This window comes from Ambystoma mexicanum, chromosome 6p (genome assembly GCF_040938575.1).
Source record: "Ambystoma mexicanum isolate Mex_15411 chromosome 6p, UKY_AmexF1_1, whole genome shotgun sequence".
In the NCBI taxonomy this organism is placed as follows: domain Eukaryota; kingdom Metazoa; phylum Chordata; class Amphibia; order Caudata; family Ambystomatidae; genus Ambystoma; species Ambystoma mexicanum.
This window is the reverse complement of record NC_090935.1, coordinates 10,151,253-10,174,851: the sequence shown is the minus strand read 5'-3', so window position 1 is coordinate 10,174,851 and position 23,599 is coordinate 10,151,253. Positions and strand designations below refer to the sequence as shown.

At 47.1% G+C, this 23,599-nt stretch overlaps 1 protein-coding gene across 2 annotated transcripts in view; it reads right to left on the bottom strand.

The window, feature by feature from the left end:
* Positions 1-23,599, bottom strand: part of LOC138511133 (NACHT, LRR and PYD domains-containing protein 3-like) — a 239,193-nt gene that overhangs the window by 22,086 nt on the left and 193,508 nt on the right. For both annotated transcript variants that reach the window (XM_069626617.1, XM_069626618.1), the window contains exon 3: positions 1,233-1,274. In XM_069626617.1, the coding sequence (XP_069482718.1) occupies positions 1,233-1,274 (42 nt within the window). The remainder of the gene's footprint in view (positions 1-1,232; positions 1,275-23,599) is intronic.

Here is a 23,599-nt window from a genome sequence, read left to right as displayed (position 1 = left end):
CCCATCTTTGAAATGATGCCTGTTTATTTTGTCGACCACTGGGGGATCTATACTGGCTCATACCAGTCTTCCACCTTTTGTTCCCCCCAATCCCTATTTAGAAACAACGCCTGCGCATGTGATGAAACACGGCACTTGGGCACAAATGCCCTTATACAACCTGCCATGATCTAGCCTCCTGTCATTTGTTGGTCTACGTGAAATACAAAAATCTATTCCTTCTCTGACGTTCTTACCACTTAGTGGCTTCCTTACCCAATTCTCCACGCTCTCCACAGACCTTCCTCTTTATGGTAGGTTTTATTTTTATTTTCCAATTTCTTTTACATCCTATTCCTACTAATCTAGACTTATTTTCGGATCTGACTTCATGTACAATGACGCACTGTCCTCTATTTCTTTTTCTGTCTTCCAGCCATTTGGCCCCTCCTAATCAAGAATTTGGATAAGTCCCCCTTCCCCTCATTACAGTCTCAATTATGCCGCACTCATCCTCAGGGTTATGGCATTTATCATCCTTCACTCTCTTTTTTCTTGTGATTTCACCTAATCTCTAGAACACAGTATCTCTACTCTTATTTCTGAAGCACTCGCTTTTTTCTCTCATCACCAGATACTATTGGGACTCTGGGATAAATGAGGTGACATTCTTTCCTCTAATTTTCAATACAGGATTAAATTCCTCATACTTCCATTTTCAAGTTTGTGACTAGTATCTATCCAACCTGTAAGGATGTTCTAATTTATAGTCATGTATTTCTCTTTTGCCCAAACTTCCGACCAACCTCAAAACCTACACCTATATCAATTGTAATACTTTTTCCTCCATTGTACTGGCATTTCAATATGTATTCTTCAAAATGTTATTTTCCTGGTGTGTTTTGTTACTGTTAACTGCCTTGAGAACGACCAACTTGGTCGAAACACGCGTCGGCTGTACAATCACTAAATGATAAAGACATTTCGATGTACATGTTCTAGCGTTGATCCAAAGAAAACTTTCTTTATGATTGAAACCACATATGTCTATAGCATTGCGTGTTTGACCACACTCCCAAACCTAATTCTGTTTCCCATACCTTACCTGAGCCTTGTTAGGGGAGGCTCTGTGGGACTGTGCACACTGCAGGCCTTTGTATCAGGTTCAATTATACTTTACCAGTCGAACCCCTTACCTTCTATCCAATTAGAGTAGGATAAAGTCTTCAATAGGTAAAAAATACATAACATACCTTTAATCTGTGCTGGAGACCATTTGCCCATCTGACCCAAGTCTGAAAAAGAAGGGGAAAAACATTTCTAATCAAAACTGAAAGCACAACACAGCACAAACCAGCAGGCAACTGAGAATAAAGCTCTGATGAGGTTTGCAATCACTCTAGGGCCTAGAGTCTAGGCACTATAATCAGTCTGTGTCAATAGTGTGATTTAAATGTTCTTTCTATTGCAACATCCCTTGATAAGACATTTGCTGAGGTCTTGAGTGAGCCTGTGCGATATGCAGGCTGGATGGTGGTGCCCTTAAAGGCTCACAGCGATTTCCTTGGTCTGAGGTTAGTGGAGATTGGAGGGTATAAAGGGAGCTTGATGCCATCTAATACTACTGCCTGGCATGAGAAGGGCAGATGTAAGTAAGCTGCACAGAATGTGTGATCAAGTGAAAGAAAGTGAGCAAATGTTGACAGGAAACAGACTAAAGTAACCACAAAAGAAAGTTGGAAGGCAGTTCCCTCCCGTTTATGCCCAAATATTGTAACACTTAGAAAACAGAAGGCTAAGTAGTTATAAAGTTATTCCTATGGCTGAGTCCCTAGCCAAAAAATTAAATGACCCTATCTGTGAATGATCTCGTACCAAGTGAATGTGGGCCCTAGTTGGTGCTGCTGGGCCGACTACAAATGGTGTCGAGATCCTGTCCCTCCTGGTGTCTAATACGTGCACACAGCATGGAGGTCGATATTTTTATGTTTAATTTGTCGCCCCCATGGCGTGTGTCTTATCATTAAAACAAAACACAAAAACTGATTCTATGGAAAATGGTCAATAGAATTTGTTTAAAAACAATATTTCTCCACCATAATACAATGGTGAGAGAATACGCGTGGATAACAATTTCAATTTCTTTTTAGCAAGCCCTCTATTTTCTTTATAAGGGAATTGAAGTCTGTGTTATCAACCAGAACATTTAAACAGTCAAGCGGGATTCTCAAGTAGCCGCTTTCTTCAGGACGAATACTATTTTTCAATTCTTGTATTCTCAACAATATCTTCAACACTGTGAAGTATTAGAGGGTGTCTTCTAGGGTCCAAAACTGGATAGGGTGAAATAATTCCGGATCCTATATGGACAAAGACAAGAGAGACAAGTGAGGTTGTCGTCAGTCTTAAGTACTATTAAAACCTATTAAGAACGAGTATTAATTGCTGGTAGTTCTGCCTGCTAGAGATAAAGATCTCCTTACCTCTGTGGTGCGCTGTATGTCGCGATTGGTTTCTACTGCATCCAGAAGTCTTGGTAGTTAAGTCTTATGTGGGGAGGATCTGTTCTGTCTTCTCTCCTCACTTATACACCATGTAGTGGAAATAGGAATGGACATGTATGCCGCGCTAAAACTCTGAGTTTTCTTAAGTGTCCACATCTAACTATTCGCACTTATTACAGTATGGTGCTCCTATTTTGATTGTCTATGGAGTTTTTGTTTATCTAAAACATGTCTCCTCATCAGGAGAGTATCCTGTATTCTGTTTTTATCTTTATCTTGCAAACACATATGGAGCTAAATGTTCGTATTAAACGGTATTAGATGTCCCCCATTCAGTCGAAACTTATTTGTGTTAAGGTCTGTGTAAATTACATTACAGACTGGGCACATTAGATTTATGCAACGTATCTCAAAGATACAGGAAACCCCAATCCTACGTTGGTATAGTCAAACGCTATTGCTGGCGCTTACCTCCATGTGTTGGTTCTGGCCGCCTATGATCGTGTAGTCCGGTACCGCTCCATCTTGTTTGATGCTTATTTTTATCTTTACGTCACAGGCACGTGATCGTAGATGCCGTGTCTGTGTATGTATGAATGTACTGCAGAAGTGGCCGGAGGTTGCTTGGGAATTGTAGTTCGTTTTTGTGCATAGGCTGCAATTACGGCTAGAGGAAGCCAATATGGTTCCGGGTAAAGGACCATATTTATACAGCTACATCGTTCTTTCTTGTCATATGCGAAGCTACAGATTTAAGCTAGGCAACCTCACCTTGCTTGCCTGGTCGTATATGACTGCCCAATAGTTATCAAAGGGCTCTTTTGTCTCCCATAGACCGTGGTCTGTGTGATGTTAAGAACCATAACTGACAGTCCAGTTAAAGCTTTTTAACAATATTGATTGGAATTCTAAGGCTGTAGCATGTTCATTAACAGGGATTGATAATGGGCATAAGCTAACGGCACAGCGACATGACTTCGAACAGAAGACTGAGCTGTAAAGCAGAGGTTAGTGGTTGCGAGAAGCAACGGAGCGCTTTACAGAGGTATACAGCAATACAGAAGCATAAAAGAGCGCTTTTCAGTGGTAAAAACAGAACAGATAAACAGCAGTGTGTGGGATACAGAGGGGGACAGAGGTGGGGTACGGCTGTGGCGGGGGATGGGCAGCCCCTAGCGAGTCGTAGGCGGCGAGTGGTGATGTGATGGCCTAGGTGTTGAGGAGGAGAGACTCCTTGAAGAGGTGGGTCTTGAGTTCTTTTCTGAATTGTAAGGGGGTGGGGGCGAGTCTGATGCCGATGGGGAGGATGTTCCATAGTCTTGGGGTGTAGGCAGACAAGGCTTGTTTTCTGGTCCTTTCCTTTTTTATAGTGGCGGATTTCAAGTCTGCACAAGTCCTGGTGGGGCGCTGTCTGCCAGAGTTCCTCCATGAGGTAGCTGGGTGACTGCCTTATAGATCATGCAGCAAGACTTGAAGGTGATTCGTGTGTGCAGTGGGAGCCAGTGAAAATCAATGAGGGCCAAGGTGATGTGGTCCTATCTGCATAGACCCTTGAAGAGGTGTGCTGCCGTGTGCAGGACACTTCTCGGGAGCACAAGGAAGGATGATGAGGCCTTTGAGGAGTGCATTGCCCACATCCAGTTGAGATAGGACCAGTGCTTGAATGGTGGATCTAAAGCTATCCAGAGGGAGGAAGGGCTTCACTTCTCACAGGAGGGAGACCTGATACCAAGCTGTCTGACTTTTCTTAGCTGTGTGTGTCTTGAAGGAGAGGTGCTTGTCGATGTGGAACCCGAGGAACTTGGAGCAGGAGGTGAACTCGAGTGTGAAGACCTCAGAGTACATGGTTGATAGCCAGGTCTGTATGTATAGGTGTTTGGTGATGTTGGTGATTCGGTCTTGGACGGGTTAAGCTTCAAGTATGTGTTAGGAAAGAGTTAATTTTATATGTAATTTTCCCTACAGTTTTCCCCAAACTTTTTGCTGCTGTTTAAACACCTTAGTCTGACTTTGCCAGAGGAGCACAGCCTTCAGCTGCACTCCTCTGGGCTTTCGCTCACTTTTTATAAGGAAACTGACATGCCCTTAAAGACAGTCAGTACTGGGAGACTTTGTTTCCCATAGTCCTTTCTTATGTTGCAACTTTCCTGCAACATGTTACAAGTACACACTGTACCTTACAGTACAGTGCACTTGGGTCGCATAGTCAATTACATAGACCCTAGATACTCTTGTTGGACTTTTTTGGAGATGTGCCATGGACAGGGCTGGTGGCAGATTATCTTTTCATGTCATTTTATCCCTTTCCTGCCATTTAAACCGTGTTAACCATGTTTGGCACCAAAATGGCCATGCCACAAGGTTTTTTGTCCTGTCTTTTGGCCATCTTGCCCCTTTGCCTTCAGCAGGTCGAGTCGAACCAGGTCAGTCCTTATTTGGTCGTGCAGTTTTCTGCGAAATGCCAAGCTTTCACAGGCTTCTGCATGCCTTGCGTGTGTGCCTCCAGGATGTGGGCTGGGGTTTCTGTCCCCAATACACATCCTGGGTGCCAGAGAGTCTGGAGTGCTGTGAATGCCTGGGACCACCGTGGTCCGTGATTGGTCCACGCATGGAGTGAGTGTTTGTGAGCAGATCTCCCATTGGGTCCTCTCTGTTTTGGCGCGAAGGGAACTTTGGATAAGAGGAGGCCAAAAACACCACTACCATGTCAATCTCTGGAGTTCACACTGAACAAAAGATAGGATCTAAGTATCACAAATCTAAGAAGCCGAGTTGAGGGACCGCTGGTGAACCGCTGGAAGGTTTGGCACCCTGAGCCCACTGTTGTCCCGTGGGATCTCTCTGTATCTGGTCGTCCTAGAAGGTCTGCGAAGACGCTTTGAACCATTACACTAGTGGGACCAACTTTTCTCTGCACCTTCAACAAAACCTGCAAGTAAGCCTTCTCTGAAGTGTCCCTGGGCCAACCAGTGGGCTGACCAGCTTACGCAGGACCTTTGCTCTGTCTCTGCCGTCGTTTTGAGGAGGCCCTCGAAACTTGGTATACTGCTAGCTCTGTGTCACCGGCACCCTCACACTGAATTTCGAACACTTGCCATTCCCAGGTCTGAAGTCAGATGAATGCACCAGGACCAGAGTAAATGCGGTTACCGTGTTGCCCAGCCGGGGCAACAATCTTTGCAGGTGCACTGTATTTGTGAGCCTCTGGCCCCTAACGCCTGCTGCAGTGAAACTGGCCTGATCCATCCATCAGGAGCGGAGAAATCGCCACTGTCCCGTTTGGGAATCATCACTGTATCGCCGGAACCTGCAGCCGCAGTGGACCCAACCGGCGAAGTTTGGTCCGGAGTGCACCTGGGGCCGGTGAGTAACCCTTACCTTAACCGGTGGCCCCTAGTGCCTCCATTTGTTTTAACACACGAGTGGCCCCTGGGGGTCCCTCTCCTTTCCACTGCTAGTACGAACTAGCGACCTATTCCCGAACCTTGAAATCACCTCTGCCTTCTAGTGGAGGCCCTCCTAGAATAGTGGAATCTATTCTTCATCGCCTCACCCACCTTCCTGAGCTGCTGGAGACCTCTGAAGAGACCCCATCTTGCCCATTGGAGCAACTGCATGTACTATTGAGCATAAGGCTCCTCTCTTCTTAGGGTTTGGACTGCCTCTTAGGTGTGCGTTTGATGTTGATGGGGACTAAAGACTATCTGCACTGCCTATTTTCCTCCCCCTCTAGGTTATGAACATATTTCGTACCTTTAACCCTTTAGACCCCAATGGTCTTGTATATATCGTGTATTGATTGTGTTGTGTTGTTTTGATAGTATTGCTGTGATTCCTTTACTATGTGTTGAGTTACAAAGGCCTTGTAATACATGTGTTTATATGTTTGATATATACACCTGCATGGGAGTAATTTTTAAGTGTTCTTGCTCTGTGTGCTCATTGAAGTCTTTCAGTCACCCTCACCCCTCCTGAGACTTAGGGCCTCATTACGAGAATGGATGTAATTAAAATAGGAAGGCGGAATGGTATTACTGGCATCGTTAACGGGTCCGGGCCATTACGACCTGACAATCTGCCAATACCGCCAATGCCCGTACCGTGCCCCTTAATACTGGCTCACGCGCGTACACGCGCCCCTTCGCGGAGTAAATGCCGGGATGCCGGTGATTGGAGGACATCGGGTCTCATTACGAGAAGTGCGCTAAAAACAGGGTCATTACCGGCATGGAGGAACCAGCGGGTCTGTGCTCGTGTGACGCCGCTAATAGCGGCTGATTACGAGTGCGCGAGCACGTGCGAACCCCCATTCTGGTAACGGCCATACCACCATGCCGTTAACGGCCCTCCAACCCATGATTGCAGTGTATGCTACACTGTGCCTAATCACACTGGCCACATTGGCACAGTTGTAATCATGTTCAGTCATGCATCACTTGACAGACCCATGGTGGCCTGGTTGGGCATCTTACATGTTGTCATTGATGTACGGCATTGGTCCAATGTGTGGCAGTGATGTGTCATGTTCGGGTTGGGAGGTTCAGGTCATAAGTGTTTAGCTCTGAGTGCATTCTCCACTCAACGCCCATACCCACCCAGGTGGAGTATGCATCCCCCCCATTCCCACCCAGGTGGAGTATGCATCCCCCCACATCACAACCCCGATGCACTGCCATGGGCCAGTCAGGCAACTCACAAAGCAGCCAGGCACGTTGTCCAGCATGTCACTCCATGTGACGGGGTAGCGTGGAGTTACGCAGCACCATGGCAACAATGTGTGATGATCTTGCTGGAGTCACATACCATCTGCACATTGTTGGAGTGGTATTGTTTGTGATTGCGGTACACCGCCTCTATGGCATGAGGGACTACCAATTCTACATGGGTGCAGTCGAGGGCACTGATGCAATTGGGCATGCCTGCCAGTGCATGGAAGCCTACTTTGGTGTCAGCAATCTCCTGGGCAGTCCGTCGTAGGGATATGTGGGTGCTTGCATGCTTCAGGAGGGCATCCAGCACTTGGGTCAGCATGCGTGAAAAAGTGGTTGTGAAATGCCATGCAGCTGCCCCACTGTGTGCTGGTAGGTGCCTGTGGCCAGGAAGTGGAGCACGGACACCACCTTTAGTAGTGGGGGGATGGCAGTGTGTATTTCTATGAGGCTGGCAATGTCATTGTGTATCATATCCACTATGGTGGTGATGGTGTCCCGGTCCAACCGGTACAGGGTGTGGATCTGCTCAGTGGTTAGGTTGAATGGACTGGGTCTGATGCAAGGGATTGGTGGCTGCCTACAAGGTACTACTGGCTGCACTGGTGGAACTTGTTGGGCCTGTCTCACCCTCCTTCTCCTCCTGCATCTCCTCTGTGCTGCCTGTTGTTGCTGCTGTAGTTGTTGTAGTTGCTGTTGTTGCTGTAGTTTTAGCAGTACAGGCATGTCCTCCAGCCCCATGATTTCAACAGCTAGTGGTATCATTCTGGTGTGGGAAGGGGTGTGGGGTATGGGTGTACTCCTTTTATGCTGGGACAGGCTCCCTTGACTCCACCTGTGGTAATTGTGTGCACCTGTGGCAGTTACCTTGACTGCAGGTTGCTGTGTATAGGTGATCCGCGATGCCTGTATGGCCGCCATTGTGCAGGCCCTAATTACCGCCTTCGGGATGCCGGTAATTGCATGCCCGCATTCTATTGCCCACTCTAGCCTGTAGCTGTTACTATATGCTCCATCTCTCCATCACTCCTTTCCCGGGAAAACTCTTGGAAAAGCTGGCCATCTCCCAGCTCAATCTCCACACTGAATCTGCTGGTTGTCTTCATGACCATCAGTCTGGCTTCAGAGCTGCCAGAAGCACGGAAACTGCTCTCATGAACATCCGTGAAGTCCTACTCTCCAACCTCGACTCTAACACCCCTTGTGTTCTTATCCTGCTTACTCTCTCTTCTGCCTTTGACACTGTCAACCATGCCATCCTGCTCAACCGTCTCCATGATAACCTGGGTATCACTGGTCAGGCTGTGGCATGGCTGACTTCTTTCCTCTCCGACCAACCCTCCCAGGTCCAACTTGGGTTCTTCCTCTCCGACATCTTTTTCTCTACCTGCGGTGTCCCCCAGGGATCTAACCTCTCTCCCTGGCTGTTCAACCAATACCTGGAACTCCTTGCCCACCGCATCGCCGCTCTCCGTCCCAACTTTCAGTGCTATGCGGATGATACCCAGCTCATTTTCATGCTACCCTCGGCCTCCTCCTCTCCTTCCCTCATCTGTGACTGTCTGTCTGCTATACAGGAATGGTGTGCCGCCAATGACCTCTGCCTTAATGCCAGTAAGACTGAGATTCTACTCATCGGCACACCCACTCCCTCCTTCCCTGCAGCTCTCTGGCCGGCCTCTCTTGGTCCTCCTCCCACTCCCACCTGCAAGGCTAAAAACCAAACCTCAGGGTCATCTTCGACTCTGCACTCTGCTTCTCCCCTCAAATCTCTGACGTCTCTAAGAAGTCACACTACCAGCTGCGCCTCCTTAGAGGTATTCTTCCTTTCCTCTCCTTCCCCCAGAATCTCACTGTCTCCAGAGCCCTGGTCCTCTCCAAGCTGGACTACTGTAACAGCCTCTATCTAAATCTTCCTGCCTCCACTCTCCGCCCTCTGCAACTTATCCAGAACAGGACTGCGAGACTTGTCCTTGGCCTCAAGCCCAGGGATCGTATCTCTCAAGGACTGAAATCTCTGCACTGGCTCCCAGTGGCTGCGAGGATTACATTCAAAACCCTCTGCATTGTACACAAGGCCTTATGGGTTCTGGGGTCGCAATACCTTCAACTCTCTCTTCCTAAATATCTTCCTTCTCAAGCTCTTCACTCATCTGCCTCCAACTCCCTCAGGGTCAGTCGCTTCTCCAAGCAATAGGTTGGGTGCAGATCACTCTGTTCGGCAGGGGCCTCCCTCTGGAACAGCCTTCCTGCCTCCCTGAAACTCGAGGAGAACCATCTCCGGCTCCGGAAACACTTCAAAACCTTCCTCTTTGCTTCTGCTTTCTCTCCTCCCCTCCCTTGCTGAATTCCTGACTGAAATTGCACTGGTTACCTGGCCACCCTTTTCTCATCTCTGGCCCAGGCCCCGTCAACTGCCCACCTGCACTGCCTCCCTGGCACCCCTGCACTTTTATGGATCCCTTCAGTCCCCCTTCCAGCACTTATGTCTGTACTTCCTTGCACTTGCCACCAGCTGGCTGTTTTATGTGTTTTATTTATCTTATTTATTCCACTTTCCCATGTACTGCACTTTCCCCTCTCCCTTCCCCCACGCACTTTTCCTTTCCCCCCTTCCCATGCACTTGCGCGATCTGAATGACACCTGGCCTAGTAGGATCGTTGTCTGTCCTCCCTTTGTTCCCCCCCTTTGCCTCGTCGCGCCTTGAAACACTTGTGTATAGGCGCGTTATAAATACCATATCATATGATTATAAATGCCATATCATAACACTCCTAGCTGCCTGCCTGTTAATGGCCTCTTGTACACTCTAGCCTGTAGCATACCTACCCACCACTATCCACCCCACTCCTAGCTACCTGCCTGTTTCATACACATCATCTGGCGGCTTGCTTTGCATTCTATTGCCCACTCTAGCCTGTAGCATGCCTACCCTCCCCACTCCTGGTTGCCTGTTTGTCTCATACATATAATCTGGTGGCTTGCTTTGCATTCTAATTCACACTCTAGCCTGTAGCATGCCTCCCCTCCCCACTCCTGGTTACCTGCCTGTTTCATACACATCATCTGGCGGCTTGCTTTGCATTCCATTGTCCACTCTAGCCTGTAGCATGCCTCTCCGCCCCACTCCTGGTTGCCTGCCTGTTTAACACACATCATTCATCGGCTTTGTTTGCATTCTATTGCACATTCTAGCCTGTAGCATGCCTCCCCTCCCCACTCCTAGTTGCCTGCTAGTTTCATACACATCATCTGTCAGCTTGCTTTGCATTATGTTGCCCACTCTAGCCTGTAGTATGCCTCCCCTGCCCTCCCCACTCCTAGTTGCCTGCCTATTTCATAGACATCATCTGGCGGCTTGATTTGCATTCTATTGCCCACTCTAGCCTGTAGCATGCCTCCCCTCCTAACTCCTGGTTGCCTGCCTGTTTCATACACATCATCTGGTGGCTTGCTTTGCATTCTATTGCCCACTATAGCCTGTAGCATCCCTTCTCCCCACTCCTTTAGGGGCACTACAGGCCTCCTAGTTGCCTGCCTGTTTCATACATATCATCTGGCAGCTTGCTTTTTGCATTCTGTTGCTCACTCTAGCCTGTAGCATGCCTACCCTCCCCACTCCTGGTTGCCTGCCTGTTTCATACACATCATATGGCTGCTTGCTTTGCATTCTATTGCCCACTCTAGCCTGTAGCATGCCTACCCCCCCCACTCCTTCAGGGGCACTACAGGCCTCCTAGTTGCCTGCCTGTTTCATACACATCATCTGGCAGCTTGCTTTGCATTCTATTGCTCACTCTAGCCTGTAGCATGCCTACCCTCCCCACTCCTGGTTGCCTGCCTGTTTCATACATATCATCTGGCGGATGGTATTTTTTCCAGAACTCGGTTTTAAAATGGCGTTTGTGTTCACCTCTGTAACTACAAACCAAAGGTCGAGCCCTTTGTTCCACTTTTGGTGGGCTTCTACACAGAAGCCCTCCAAAGTGGTGCCACTCTGTCTGGGTACCACAGGGGGTGTGGGAGGGGGTTTAGGCACCTTGGACTAAGTTGCCTTGCCAACTCAGGTCGCACTCTTGCGTGATTGGCCCAAGTGGTGAGCCGCCCCGCTCCCCACTTAGCATGTTTGACAGCTAGGCTGAATGAATGGGGGGTTTCTGCATAAAAGCAGGGCTTTGGGGACTGGAACTTCAGAAGTCGCCACAGGATCTAAGAATCCGAAGAGGGAGAAGCTGAGCCGACCTGCTACGACACCACCGGTGGAGCCCTGCTGAACTGACTCACCACTTCCCAACGACAGAGGAGATCTCCCTGATGGAGAGTCTTCTTCCCTTGACTGGTGGGAACAACCAGTTTACCTTCTTTTCGGCTTCCAGGACGTCTAGTGGTCGAATTGCCCATGCCAAGCGCCCCAGCAACCGAATAGCCACTTACCACTGAACCGCGAATAAAAGGACCGCTCCTTTTAATTAAGAACTCCGCGGCTGGTTTCTTCCCTGGCAGTGCAACAGACTCCTGCTCTCCTCCACGACGAGATCCTCTCTTCCCCCGGATGAAGCACTGACTTGCACCCGCTGCCAGGAACAACTGCCCCCGCTGGAGCGTTCTCACCATTTTAAGGTATCGTGTTCGCCTGGCCGCCCTTTCTATAGATTGCTACAAGGTGACAGTAAATCCTTAACCTTCTGGACTGGGCTGGCCTCTTGACCATCTAACTGGTCCCTTTCTTTTGGTCCAACTCTTTCTGAACTCTTTTGAGACTTTTGTGCACTTTTCAACCGTGTGACCTTGGACACATTTCGCGCTGATCCTCTTAAAGTGGATCCGGCTTTCTGAACTTTAACTTCACGGTTTTATCCTACCTCCTTCTCTTACTGTGTTCTTCTGAAAGTGTTGGGATCTGTTTCAATCTATGCTTTGCCTTTCTCTCCCTTTTTTAACCGAATATTATTAGAGTGCCATCTGCGTTAAGCGCTCACCGCTGTCTGAAAATAAGTTGTGCTTTACTTTAGACTTGTCTAATATTCTTTTAAGGGAGTGTATATACTTTAGTGACTGTGTTTTTGAACTGCTTGATATTAGTGCCAGTGTGTTTAAACTAGATGTGTTTTAAATAAATAATTATATCTCTTTTACACCAAGCTTTGGTCCGTGTTGGCTTGTTCTACTGTGTTCTTTTGCCCTATTGTGTATGGTCTGTATACTGCCTAACTCTTCTTGAGAGAAGTCTGACTGCTCAGCCACAGCTACCAAGTGAAGCTGTGTGGTACAGACTGCTACCAAGTGGGTTTACTGCAAACCACCTGTAGTCTTAAATCTGGTCCCTTTTTTCAGGTTTGTTTGTGGTATCCATATGACTATGCTCTAGGATGGTTATTTGGGACCAGTTATTAATGGATGTAGCCTCAATTTGGTTCAGGCGAGCTTCCACTTTCCAGAGTGTTAGTAATCCGGAGCTTGGGCGGCCTGTTTTTTTGTTCATGGCTGCAGTCATATGAGTCATAAATCCATCGCAAAGAGGCAGTGTGGATAGCCATGTCTCTTGGAGACAAATAATGTCATATTTAATTAAGTCGTTATTCCTACATTTGAAGAGATGAGTGTTTCCACGCATGTTCAAAGAGCATAGTCGTATATGTTGTTGCTGTCGTGTTCGTGGACATTATAGGTAGGTGGTTGCAGTCTTTTTGTATTGGCTTTCAGTGTCTTGCTTTGCATGAACAGCTGGCGAGTATATTCTTCGTAGGTTGGTTGAGTTTCTGAATGTAGCATCCAGTCACTTTTCTTCCCAAGTCGTTCTCTGTGTATCTTCTCGTTTTTGGCTGTCAGAGCGCACCTTCCTGCTATTGGATGTTTCCATTGTGTTTATTGGTGTGTCTTTTCTGTTTCCGTCAATTGAGGATTTCTGATATGTTTTGGACATTTTGCATTTAAATCCTTATATTTCCATTTCTTTCTTTGGTTTCATTATGGATTGGGTTTTCTTGTTTGAATTCATTCGGACGTATATTGCTTCTGTTGAATCTTCATCTTGAAATTCCACCAAATTCATATCTTGTGTTTGGATCGTTTTTAATGCTGGAATGGCATGTAGCAATCTCAGGAGGTTAGTCCTGTTTAAGATTAGCCCATCTTGTTGTGGTGTAATTTGTTTTATCTCAATTATATTTTTGTTTTTAGGGGCTCTCGGGTCATGGAATATAGGTAATTTTAGCGCAACCTTGTTTCCTGTATCTTCGCTTTGTGGAGATGGATTTCGTGTTCCATTCGCAATCTTATTTTCCATGTTGTTTTCTCGATGTCGGTTTTCTTTGTATGATCGAATTTCATATTGATCGGGATCTATTGTATTTTCGTCATCGCGCAGGGAGGTGGGCGGGACTTGCTTAAATAACGGTAGCCGCCATCTTGGTTGAGGGCTAGTCAGTTACTGCCAGGTTCTTCGTGACTGTGCTTTCCAATCATGCCAAAGCTTCCAGGGACGGATCCTGACAGTATGGCCTCTCCATCCCCTGAACCCCCCTGGTTTTCCTGGAGATCTCAGATGGAACCTCCTCACAAGCCTGGGAGTGTGCAGATGGCAACTGGGTTCCCAAGTCCTTTCTTCTATGGAATAACCCTTCCAATGGACTAGATATTGGAGAATTCCCTGGTAGTAACGTGAATCCACTAAGTATTCTACCTCATATTCCTGGGATTCCTTTACTGTCGGGGTTTTAGTCCTGAGTCTTGCGTTGAAACGGGTCCTCCTTGTATTCCTTGAGTAATGAGGTGTGGAAGACTGGGTGTACTCTCTGAAGGCCCTTAGGCAGGCGTAGTTTATAAGCTACAGGATTGATCTGTCTTATGATGGGATAAGGATCCAGGAATCGAGGTGAAAACTTGCCGGTGTGTATCCATCTAGGTAAATGCTTGGTGGACAACCAGACCCTTTGTCCTGACTTCCATTCCGGGTTGGACCGTCGACTTCTGTCAGCCCACCTTTTCTGTGTGAGTTGACTGTCTTCCAGTGTTTCTCTAGCCATTTTATGAACCTCCTTGAGTTCAGACAATCTGTCGTCTATGGCGGGTGATTTGGTAGGCTGCATTCCGGTCCAGGGCAATTGTTGTGGATGATACCCGTACGTGCAATAGAATGGGCTCATGCGAATGGATGTGTGATAATTGTTATTGTAGGCGAATTCAGCCTGTGAGAGGAATGCTGACCATCTTTCCTGTTTGTGGCCACAAAAACACCTCAAGTATTGCTCCAATCCAGCATTGAGTCTCTCGGTCTGACCGTTTGTTTGGGGGTGAATTGGGTGCCTCTGTCTGATATTATGGTCCGAGGTAAACCGTGGACACGTATAACGTCTCGGAGAAAGACTGAGGCCGTCTCTGGAGCTAACGGAAGACCAGCAAGTGCTGAAAAATGGCCCATGTTACTGCAGGTGTCTATGGTTACCATAATTGCTGTCTTCACCTCCAAATTCTGGACACTACTATGTCAAAAATAAAATCCATGGTATCTGTTCCCAGGGTCTAGCAGGTAGGATAGGCTGCTGCAACTTGCCCAATGGTTTTCCTGTTTGGTATTTATTAGCGGCACAGACGGGACAGGTTGTTACATATCTTTTCACATCCTTGGGTAGTTCTGCCCGCCAGAATCTGCGGCTTATGAGTTCTTGTGTCTTCTTGACACCCGGGTGTCCGGCAAGGGGGGAATCGTGACACCATGATAGGATCTGTTCTTGAAGCTCTCTGAAAGGGAGAAACAGCTCTGTTCCGTGGTAGTACAGACCGTCACTGGCCTGCGTGACAGTGGTAGGTATGGCAAGTGGGTGATCATATTGGCTTACCAGTTCTTGCAGAAGTGGTACGACCCTTGCCATAATCTTTAGATTTGGGAACAAGAGGTTGTGATCCTGATGTAGGTCGATGTCCTCTCCTTGACATCTAGAGAGAGCGTCAGCCATCTTGTTTTCAGCTCCAGGTACATATGAAATGGTAAACTCAAATTGGGAAAAATAATATGCCCATCGGGCATGTCGAGCATTGGTGCACTCCATCTGCTGCAACACTCGGAGGTTGCGGTGATCTGAAAGTATCTGAAAGATATGGGTGGCTCTCTGAAGCAAGTGTCTCCACTCTTGACAGGCCGACTTTATGGCCAGTAATTCTCTTTCCAGAACAGAGTAATTACGTTCACTCTTCGTCAGTGTCCTTGAATAATATGCTACTGGATGTTTGAGGCCATCGTCTGCCCTTTGCAGTAGTACCGCTCCCAGTGCTCCTCCAGAAGCGTCAGTTTCCACAATAAAGGGTCTTGTTTGATCAGGTTGCACCAGTATGGGCGCTGAGGTAAATAACTCCTTGAGGCGTAAGAATGCCTTCCTTTGCTCCGGCCCAAAAACATATCTAACTCCTTTCTTGAGTAGACCTGTAATGGGTAACATCAGGTCTGAAAAATTTGGGATGAATTGACGGTAGAAATTAGCCAATCCCAAAAATATTTGAACCTCCTTGACTCCTCTTGGTTCTTTCCATTCAATTATGGCTCTAATCTTCTCGGGTTCCATCTGAATCCCTTCCTTTGAGAGGTTAAAGCCTAGATAAGAGACAGAGGTTACTTCGAACTGGCATTTCTCTGGTTTAGCTAGGAGGTGGTTAGTCTGGAGTCGGTGTAATACTCGAACGTGTTCTTGGTGTTCTTGGAGCTTTTCAGAGTAGATAAGGATGTCATCCACATAAATGACAACTGACACAAACAACATGTCGGAGAAGATCTTGTCTATGAATCTTTGGAAGACAGCCGGGGCATTCACGAGACCAAAGGGCATAACCCGGTATTCGTATAACCCGAATGGGGTTCGAAGTGCGGTCTTCCATTCATCACCTCTCCTTATTCTAAGAAGATGATAGGCTCCCCGGAGGTCTAGTTTTGGGAAGTAAGAGGCCCCTCTGACAGCTTCCAGGATGTCTCTGATGAGTGGCATGGGATAACGGTCACGAACAGTGATCTGGTTAAGTCCCCGGTAATCTATACAGGGTCGCAATTCGGTGGTGTCTTTTTTGGGGATGAAGAATAATGAAGCTCCGCCTGATGACCTTGATTCCTGAATGAGTCCGGTTTGAAGATTTGCATCCAAGTAGGTCCGCAAAGCTTGTCTTTCAGAAGGAGATAAAGGATACATTCTACCAAAGGGAACCAAAGACTCTGAATGGAGATCTTTGGCACAGTTTTCTGGCCGATTGGGAGGTAAGAGCTTGGGTATGGTGTCCTTAAACACCTCTGCATACTCCTGGTATTGTAGGGGAATAGAGGCTACCACCTTAAGCTGGGGTGGTCTGTACTCCTTGTTCTCTTCCTGGGTCTGAGGATCAATAGTACAGTGATCCCTGCAATAAGTAGAGTCAAAACAAACACAATTGGTGGTCCAGTTGATCTAAGGGTTGTGTCGTCTTAGCCAAGGGATACCTATCACCAAAGGAAAATGTGCTGCTCGAATTAGATTGAATACCATTAATTCATGATGTTCTCCCAAGGCCAAGTGTAAATTTAAAGTCTCGGATTCAATGGGGCCTGAAAATAAGGGTTCACCATCTACCCCTTCTATAGGGATAGGTCTTTCCTTTCGTCTTATAGGGATTCATTGTTCCTTCGCCCATTCAGTATCCATAAAGTTTCCGGCTGCTCCGCAGTCTAGCATTGCATGGACCTCTATGTGAGAGGATTCGGTAGTCCATAATCGAACTCGAAAGATCATCAGACTGTTGTCTTCCGTTACTTCTGAGGGTCTGGTAAGGTTGCAAGGACTGCTTCTTGTTCCCGCGAGACCTCCTTTGCAAAGGACCGGGGGTTGGAGTTTTCCTTTCTACGTGGAGGTACTTCAGGGCAGTCTCTCAGTAGATGCTTTGAGGAAACCCAATACAAACAGAGACCAGAGTCCCTCCGTCTTTTACGTTCTGCAGGCGTTAAAGGACCTCAGGCTGTTCCTATCTGCATAGGTTCTTCCGATGTGGACATGTCTCTGGGAGGGTGTGGAGCAGGGTTAGGTGACGGTAGGTTGAGACGAGGTCTCCTTCTTTCTTGGCGGCGTTCTGTTAGTCGGTATTCCAATTGCAGGGTCAGTGTCATGAGATCTTGGAATGACGGAGGGCGAGCTACTCTAGCTAACTCGTCCTTTAGTTCGTCTTGGAGACCCTCTCCGAAATATTGTTTGCTTAGCTGAATCAGGCCAGTCAGTCTTCGCCGCTAGTCTCAGGAATTGAGATATGTAGGTCTGCACGTCTGTATTCCCCTGTTTCACATCGAGTATTAATTCCAGAGAGGTGTAGAAGACCTCAGGTCGATCAAATCTCCCCTTGCAGAGTTCCACAAACTGGTCATAATTTGTCAGAGCGGGATCGTTTCTTGTCACTAAAGGGGTGGCCCAAGCCAATGCATTCCCCGTTAGGTTGGTGATAAGGAATCCAACCTTAGCTCTGGCGGTTCCACAGGCATGAGGTCGAAAGATGAAGTGTATTTGACAGGCGTCTAAGAATTCCTTTAGACCCCCGGGGAAACCATCGTACTTTCCGAAGGATAAGGGCATAGGTGGTAAGTCCCGTTGATCGTCTCTATGGAGGACTACCTGTTGGCGTAAAGCAGCATTTTCTGTTTCAGAGCTTGCACATCTAGGGTTAAACCCTGTAATGCAGCTACCAATTCCTGGTACTGTTCTGGGGAAGCCATGAGATTGATCGGGCGTTGTATTCTGTCACAGTGTTCACCTTCCGCCCCCTGCTCCTCACCTGAGGCTTCTTCTTGTCTTTCTTGGATGGTGGAAGGCCGCTTCCGTGGTACCTTGGGATGCTCCTTAGATGGTTTCTCTCTAGACTTCCTGTCATGTAAGTAAGGTCTGGCTCCCTCGGAGGCCACCTTGACAGGAAGTGGGACCTGTCTTGGAGGGCCCCCGAGGAGCCAAGCCCCATTAGACGGGGGAAAAAGCCGAAGGATGGCACAAAAAACCCTGCAGACTGTTCCAGGAAGGATTCTTGAGTAGAGTAGCGCTGGTTGGTAAGCGTCGAAATGAGGACTCTGCAAGTAGCTAGCCAGTAAAAGTTCAAGAGTGTCTATCCCTTCATGGGATAGGGACACGGAAGCCTCACAGGCAATGTCCCAGGTAGAGTATTTGGTTGCCGTGTCCAGATGCAATGGAAGTAGCTGTAGACTACCGTTACGTAGTACAAATAGAACAGAAGGATCCGTTCCTATCACAACGAAGGACAGAAGAAGAAGAGCGTAGAAGATAGATACAGTCCCTAACCCAAAAAGGATAGGATGAACCCCGAAGCGTACAGAGAGGAACGCAAGGAGTCGCGAGAATGGCGGAAGAGACCGCGAGTCGGAACGGCAAGACGCCAAAGGAAAAGGAAAGGGTGGAAAGAGACGAGCGGCAGAACGCCGTAAAACGGAGAAAAATAAATTAAAGTTAAACTGTAGTCGAGAGCAATGCAGGAAGAAAGGCGGGCTGAGAAGCTGTAGACAGCAGGGAGGGAGGCTAATCGGAGGAGTAGCCGAGGGAGCGTATCGAAGAAAATCCACCGATACAACGGGCAGGGAGGTGGGCGGGGCTTGCTTAAATAACAGCGGCCGCCATCTTGTTTGAGAGCTAGTCAGTTACTGCCAGATTCTTCGTGACCGTGCTTTCCAATCATGCCGAAGCTTCCAGGGACGGATCCTGACAAACACAGTAAACATTCCGCACACTATCTAGGTGTGACTTAGTCTTAAGAGGTCGAGTACAACCCAGTAAACTTTCAGCAAATTATCGAGGTGTGACACAGTCTTAAGAGGCAGAATAGAGCTCAGTGAACTTTCAGTGTGTTATGTTGATGTAACACAGTCTTAACAGGCAGAGAGTACAATACAGTAAACTTTCAGCGTGCTATCCGGTATTAAGGGGCGGGTACAACACAATGATATTTGAGCCTACTATCTAGATGTGACACAGTCTATAGTGGTAGAATGATACACATTAAACTTGCCTAGAAATCTTTGAGCGCACTATGTTGATGTGACACAGTTAATGAGAAGAGTATAACACAGTAATCAAGATGCAACAGTTTTAGGAGGTACAGTGTAGCATAGGGATTATTCAGTGCATGGTCTAGATTTGTTTATCTATTCATTTATTTATTTTCATTTTTGTAACGTGCCAACATGCCCGTAGGCCTCAGGGCGCACATAGAAAAAAAAAGACAAGGACAAAGAAGAAAGTGAAAGAGGAGAAATGAGTCAGGACATTATTCCAAGTTGAATAAGTGCTGGAAGTGTGTTCCACAAAAGGGGACCCTGAGCATCCAGTGTTGTGCCTCCAAATTTAGCTGTCCTGAATTTGGGATAATTGAGAGTGACCGCCAAAGAAGAACGAAGGTTCCTCACGTTGGGTTTGATGCCTATACGGGATGACAGATAGGTTGGGCTGCTAAAACTGAGGCATTTATGGGTCGTAGTAAGCATCTTATGCGTTATGCTGTGTTTAATGGGTAGCCAGTGGAGTCTTTTCCTAAAAGTAGAGATGTGTGTGCGACGTGACTGATTGAAGATGTTACGCACGGCATTGTTCTGTGCCACTTGTAAGGATTGAATATTAGAGTCTGTGGTGCCCGCCATGAGGCTGTTACAGTAGTCCAATCTTGAATGTATCAATGCAGTGGACAATAGAGCACAGTTCTCTTACGATATGAATGGTCGAATATATCATTCTCTTGTTTATAATACTACATGTTTATAATTCAACTAGATTTTATGCTGGAAATATGAGGTTTCATGGAGGGTACCTCATCAAGAACTACTCCCAAGGTCTTGACTTTCTTTTGAACTGTGATGGTGTTGTTGGCAATATGAAAAGAGGCGTAGTTAGGATCCAGTTTTGCCCGTGTGTTTTTAGATGCCACAAAAAGGAGTTTGGTCTTTTTGTCATCAGGGCCAGGGAATTACAAGCCATCCAATCTTGTATGGCTTTATATATTCGGTTAATGGTTACAGAGCCACTCAACTGAATAACAACCTGAGTGTCATCGGCGTAGTTTGTATATTGCACTCCTAGTTTGTTCAAAAGATCGAGAAGGGGCCGGATGTAAAGGTTGAAGAGGAGCAGCGACAGACAGGAGCCCTGAGGGACGCCATATGTCTGAGAGATAGGGGAAGATTGTTTATCACCCACGCAGACCCTTACCATTCTGGGACCCAGAAAGGAGGCGATCCATTTGGATGCAATTGCCGAGCAGTTGGCGACCTCTCCGAGCCTTGACACTAGTAAGCTGTGATCAACTAAGTCAAAGGCTGCGGAGAGGTCCAATAGCATGAGCAGAGCAGCTTGGTTTTGGTCAGCTATGCTAGCAAGTGTAGATTTGAGATCAAGCATAGCTGTCTCCGTTCCATGACGAGCCCTATATCCCGACTGACGGGTGCCCAAGATATCGAATTTTTCAACATGGGCCTGTAGCTGTAAGTAGGCCAGTTTATCAAGTATATTGAGAACATAGGGCACGTTAGTTATGGGTCGGTAGTTGTCATTATTGGCTGGGTCTAGGCCTTCTTTTTTCTGTAGAGGAGTGATCCATGCCGACTTAAGCAGGTCGGGCACTAGACCCTCATCAAAGGAGAGGTTAACCAGTTTGGTGATCCATGGGACCAGGGTCTCTAATGACTCCTTAAGGATACTGGTGGGGCAGTCATCTGCTGGACAAGATGTAGCTTTGAGATCCTGAATGATTTTGAATACTTCCTCTTCAGTGTAGTGCATGAAAAAGAATGGAGGGATAGTATTTTCACAGGTGTTGGGTGAAGTGGTATCAGTAGTGGATTGTGTAAGGACTACGTTATCAAGGGCTTTACTGATTTTTTCTTTGTGAGAATCAATCTTGAGTAGAAAGGCATCATGAATGCCCTGACACCACTTATCATCCTTGATAATATTGTTCGTGGGCTGATTTTGAAATTCCGATAAGATTTTAAATAGCTCCCCAGGGTTAGATTTAGCGTTAACTATTCTGTCATTATAGCGTATGGCCTTAGCTTCAGTGATGAGCTTTTTATAGTTGAGGACGTATTTTTTGTATTTGGTTAGGGTGTTATCCGTGAGGTCTTTTCTCCAAGCTCCTTCAAGAGCTCTTTTTTCTTGTCTAGCTTTGAGAATTTCATTATTGAACCACGTGTTCTTCGTGGTTTCAGTCTTGATTGCCTTCATCTTCAGAGGGGCAAGGTCGTTTACTACTTCTTTGATGTTGGTAGACAGATGGTTAATCAATTTTGTGGGATCATCAAAGTCTAGGGATTGAAGCTTAATTAACAGACGTTCAGTGAGTTTTGGTGCCGTTAGATTCTTTAGATTGTTGGCTAAGAGGGTAGTATGTGGCACAATATCTCTTGGGCACAATATCTAGATGTGTTACAACTCAGTGAGCTTTCAGTGCTTTATCTGGATGTGATAGAGTCTTAAGAGACAGTTGCTATAATTGATGATTCTGTCTGGGTCCGGTGCAGGCCAAACTTCACAATTCTATCTAATGTGGCTTAGATGTCGACTAATGTTCTTGATTCCATCTAGGTCTGTTGCCTTCTAACATTTATATTTCAGTCTAAGTGTGGCATACTCAGGCATTCAGAGGTAGGTTAATGTAGAGTGTCAGGGCATTCTGGAGTAGAGTAATTGCTCGGCTCCCCACCCGTGCCACACTTACTTTAGTGGTTGGTGCTGGTTGATGGCTGGCCGCGGGCTTCCCCTGGTGTCTCCTGCAGACACCTGCTGACACTTTCTGGAGCTGCGTGTGTTGGAGTCACCCTTTGCCTCGGGTCCTTAGCTGCAGGGGCTGCACGGGCAGAGGGCTGCCCTGGGTAGGACACTTAAGGATAGGAATCAAAGGCAGCTGCACCTTTCAGGGTAGAGGGGTGGGTCAGGAGGCGGGAGGGTTTGGGGAAAGCAGGAAGAGGTTGGAGGCAGGGGAATGGATGCAAGGGTGTGCGTGGGGGCTTGGGGGAGCACATTTTATTTCTTCAAAAACTGGATACATTTGGGCCAAAGGAGTGAGGCTCCAAAAACACGCTCACCTGGCTCCTTGCTTCAAAAAAAGCGAGCGGACGTGTGAGGCGAGAGGGTTAGGGGAAAGCAAGAAGAGGGTGGAGTCAGGGAAATGGATGCAAGGGCGTGCGTGGGGGCATGGGGGAGTGTGTTTTTTTTCTCAAAAAGTGGATAAATGTGGGCCAAAGGATCGAGGCTCCAACAAAATGCTCACCTGGCTTCTTGCCTCAAAAGAAGCGAGCGGACTCTACTGCGGTCGGTAGACAAAGCCTGCAAAGGCCGCTGCACTTATCAGGGCAGAGGGGTGGGTCAGGAGGCGGGTGGTTAGGGGAAAGCAGGAAGAGGGTGGAGGCAGGGGAATGGATGCAAGGGTGTGCGTGGGGGCCTATGGGAGCATTTTGTTTTTCTTTCAAAAAGTGGGTAAATGTGGGCCAAAGGAGCGAGGCTCCAACAAAACGCTCACCTGGCTTTGTGCTTCAAAAGAAGCGAACAGACGCTAGCACGGTCAGTAGACACAGCCTGCAAAGGCCGCTGCACCTATCAGATTTTTGCTCTCCTGACGTTCTTATTCTACTTGATCTATCCTCAGCATTTGACACAGTTAACCACTCCATCCTCATAAAACGGCTCCACAATATCTTAGTATCTCGGAGCAGGCACTGGGCTGGCTGAACTCCGTCCACACTGACCGCCACTCCCATACAATGCACTCAGGCATGCAGCCATACTTTGGTACAGTAGTGCCTCCAACAATGCTCTGACCACTGGACCTGTGGTCATGCAGTGGGCTGCACCCTTTCTCAGAGGGTCTTCAGGGAACATCACATTGCCTCAAAGTGCAGTTCCCACAGTGCATGGCTGTGGATCAGCATATCCTACAGCCATGCAATATACTACCTGCAGTATCAGCATATCCTAAAGCCATGCAATATACTACCTGCAGTATCAGCATATCCAACAGTCATGCAATATACTACCTGCAATATCAGTATATCCTACAGCCAGACAATAAACTACCAGTCGTATCAGCATATCCTACAGCCATGCAATACACTACCTGTAGTATCAGCATATCCCACAGCCATACAATCAATATACTACCTGCAGTATCAGCATATCCTACAGCCATGCAATATACAACCTGCAGTATCAGCATATCCTACAGCTATGTAATATACTACCTGCAGTATTAGTATATCCTACAGCCATGCAATATACTACCTGCAGTATCAGCATATCCTACAGCCATGCAATATACTACCTGCAGTATCAGTATATGCTACGGCCATGCAATATACTATCTGCAGTATCTGCATATCCCACAGCCATACAATCAATATACTACCTGCAGTATCAGCA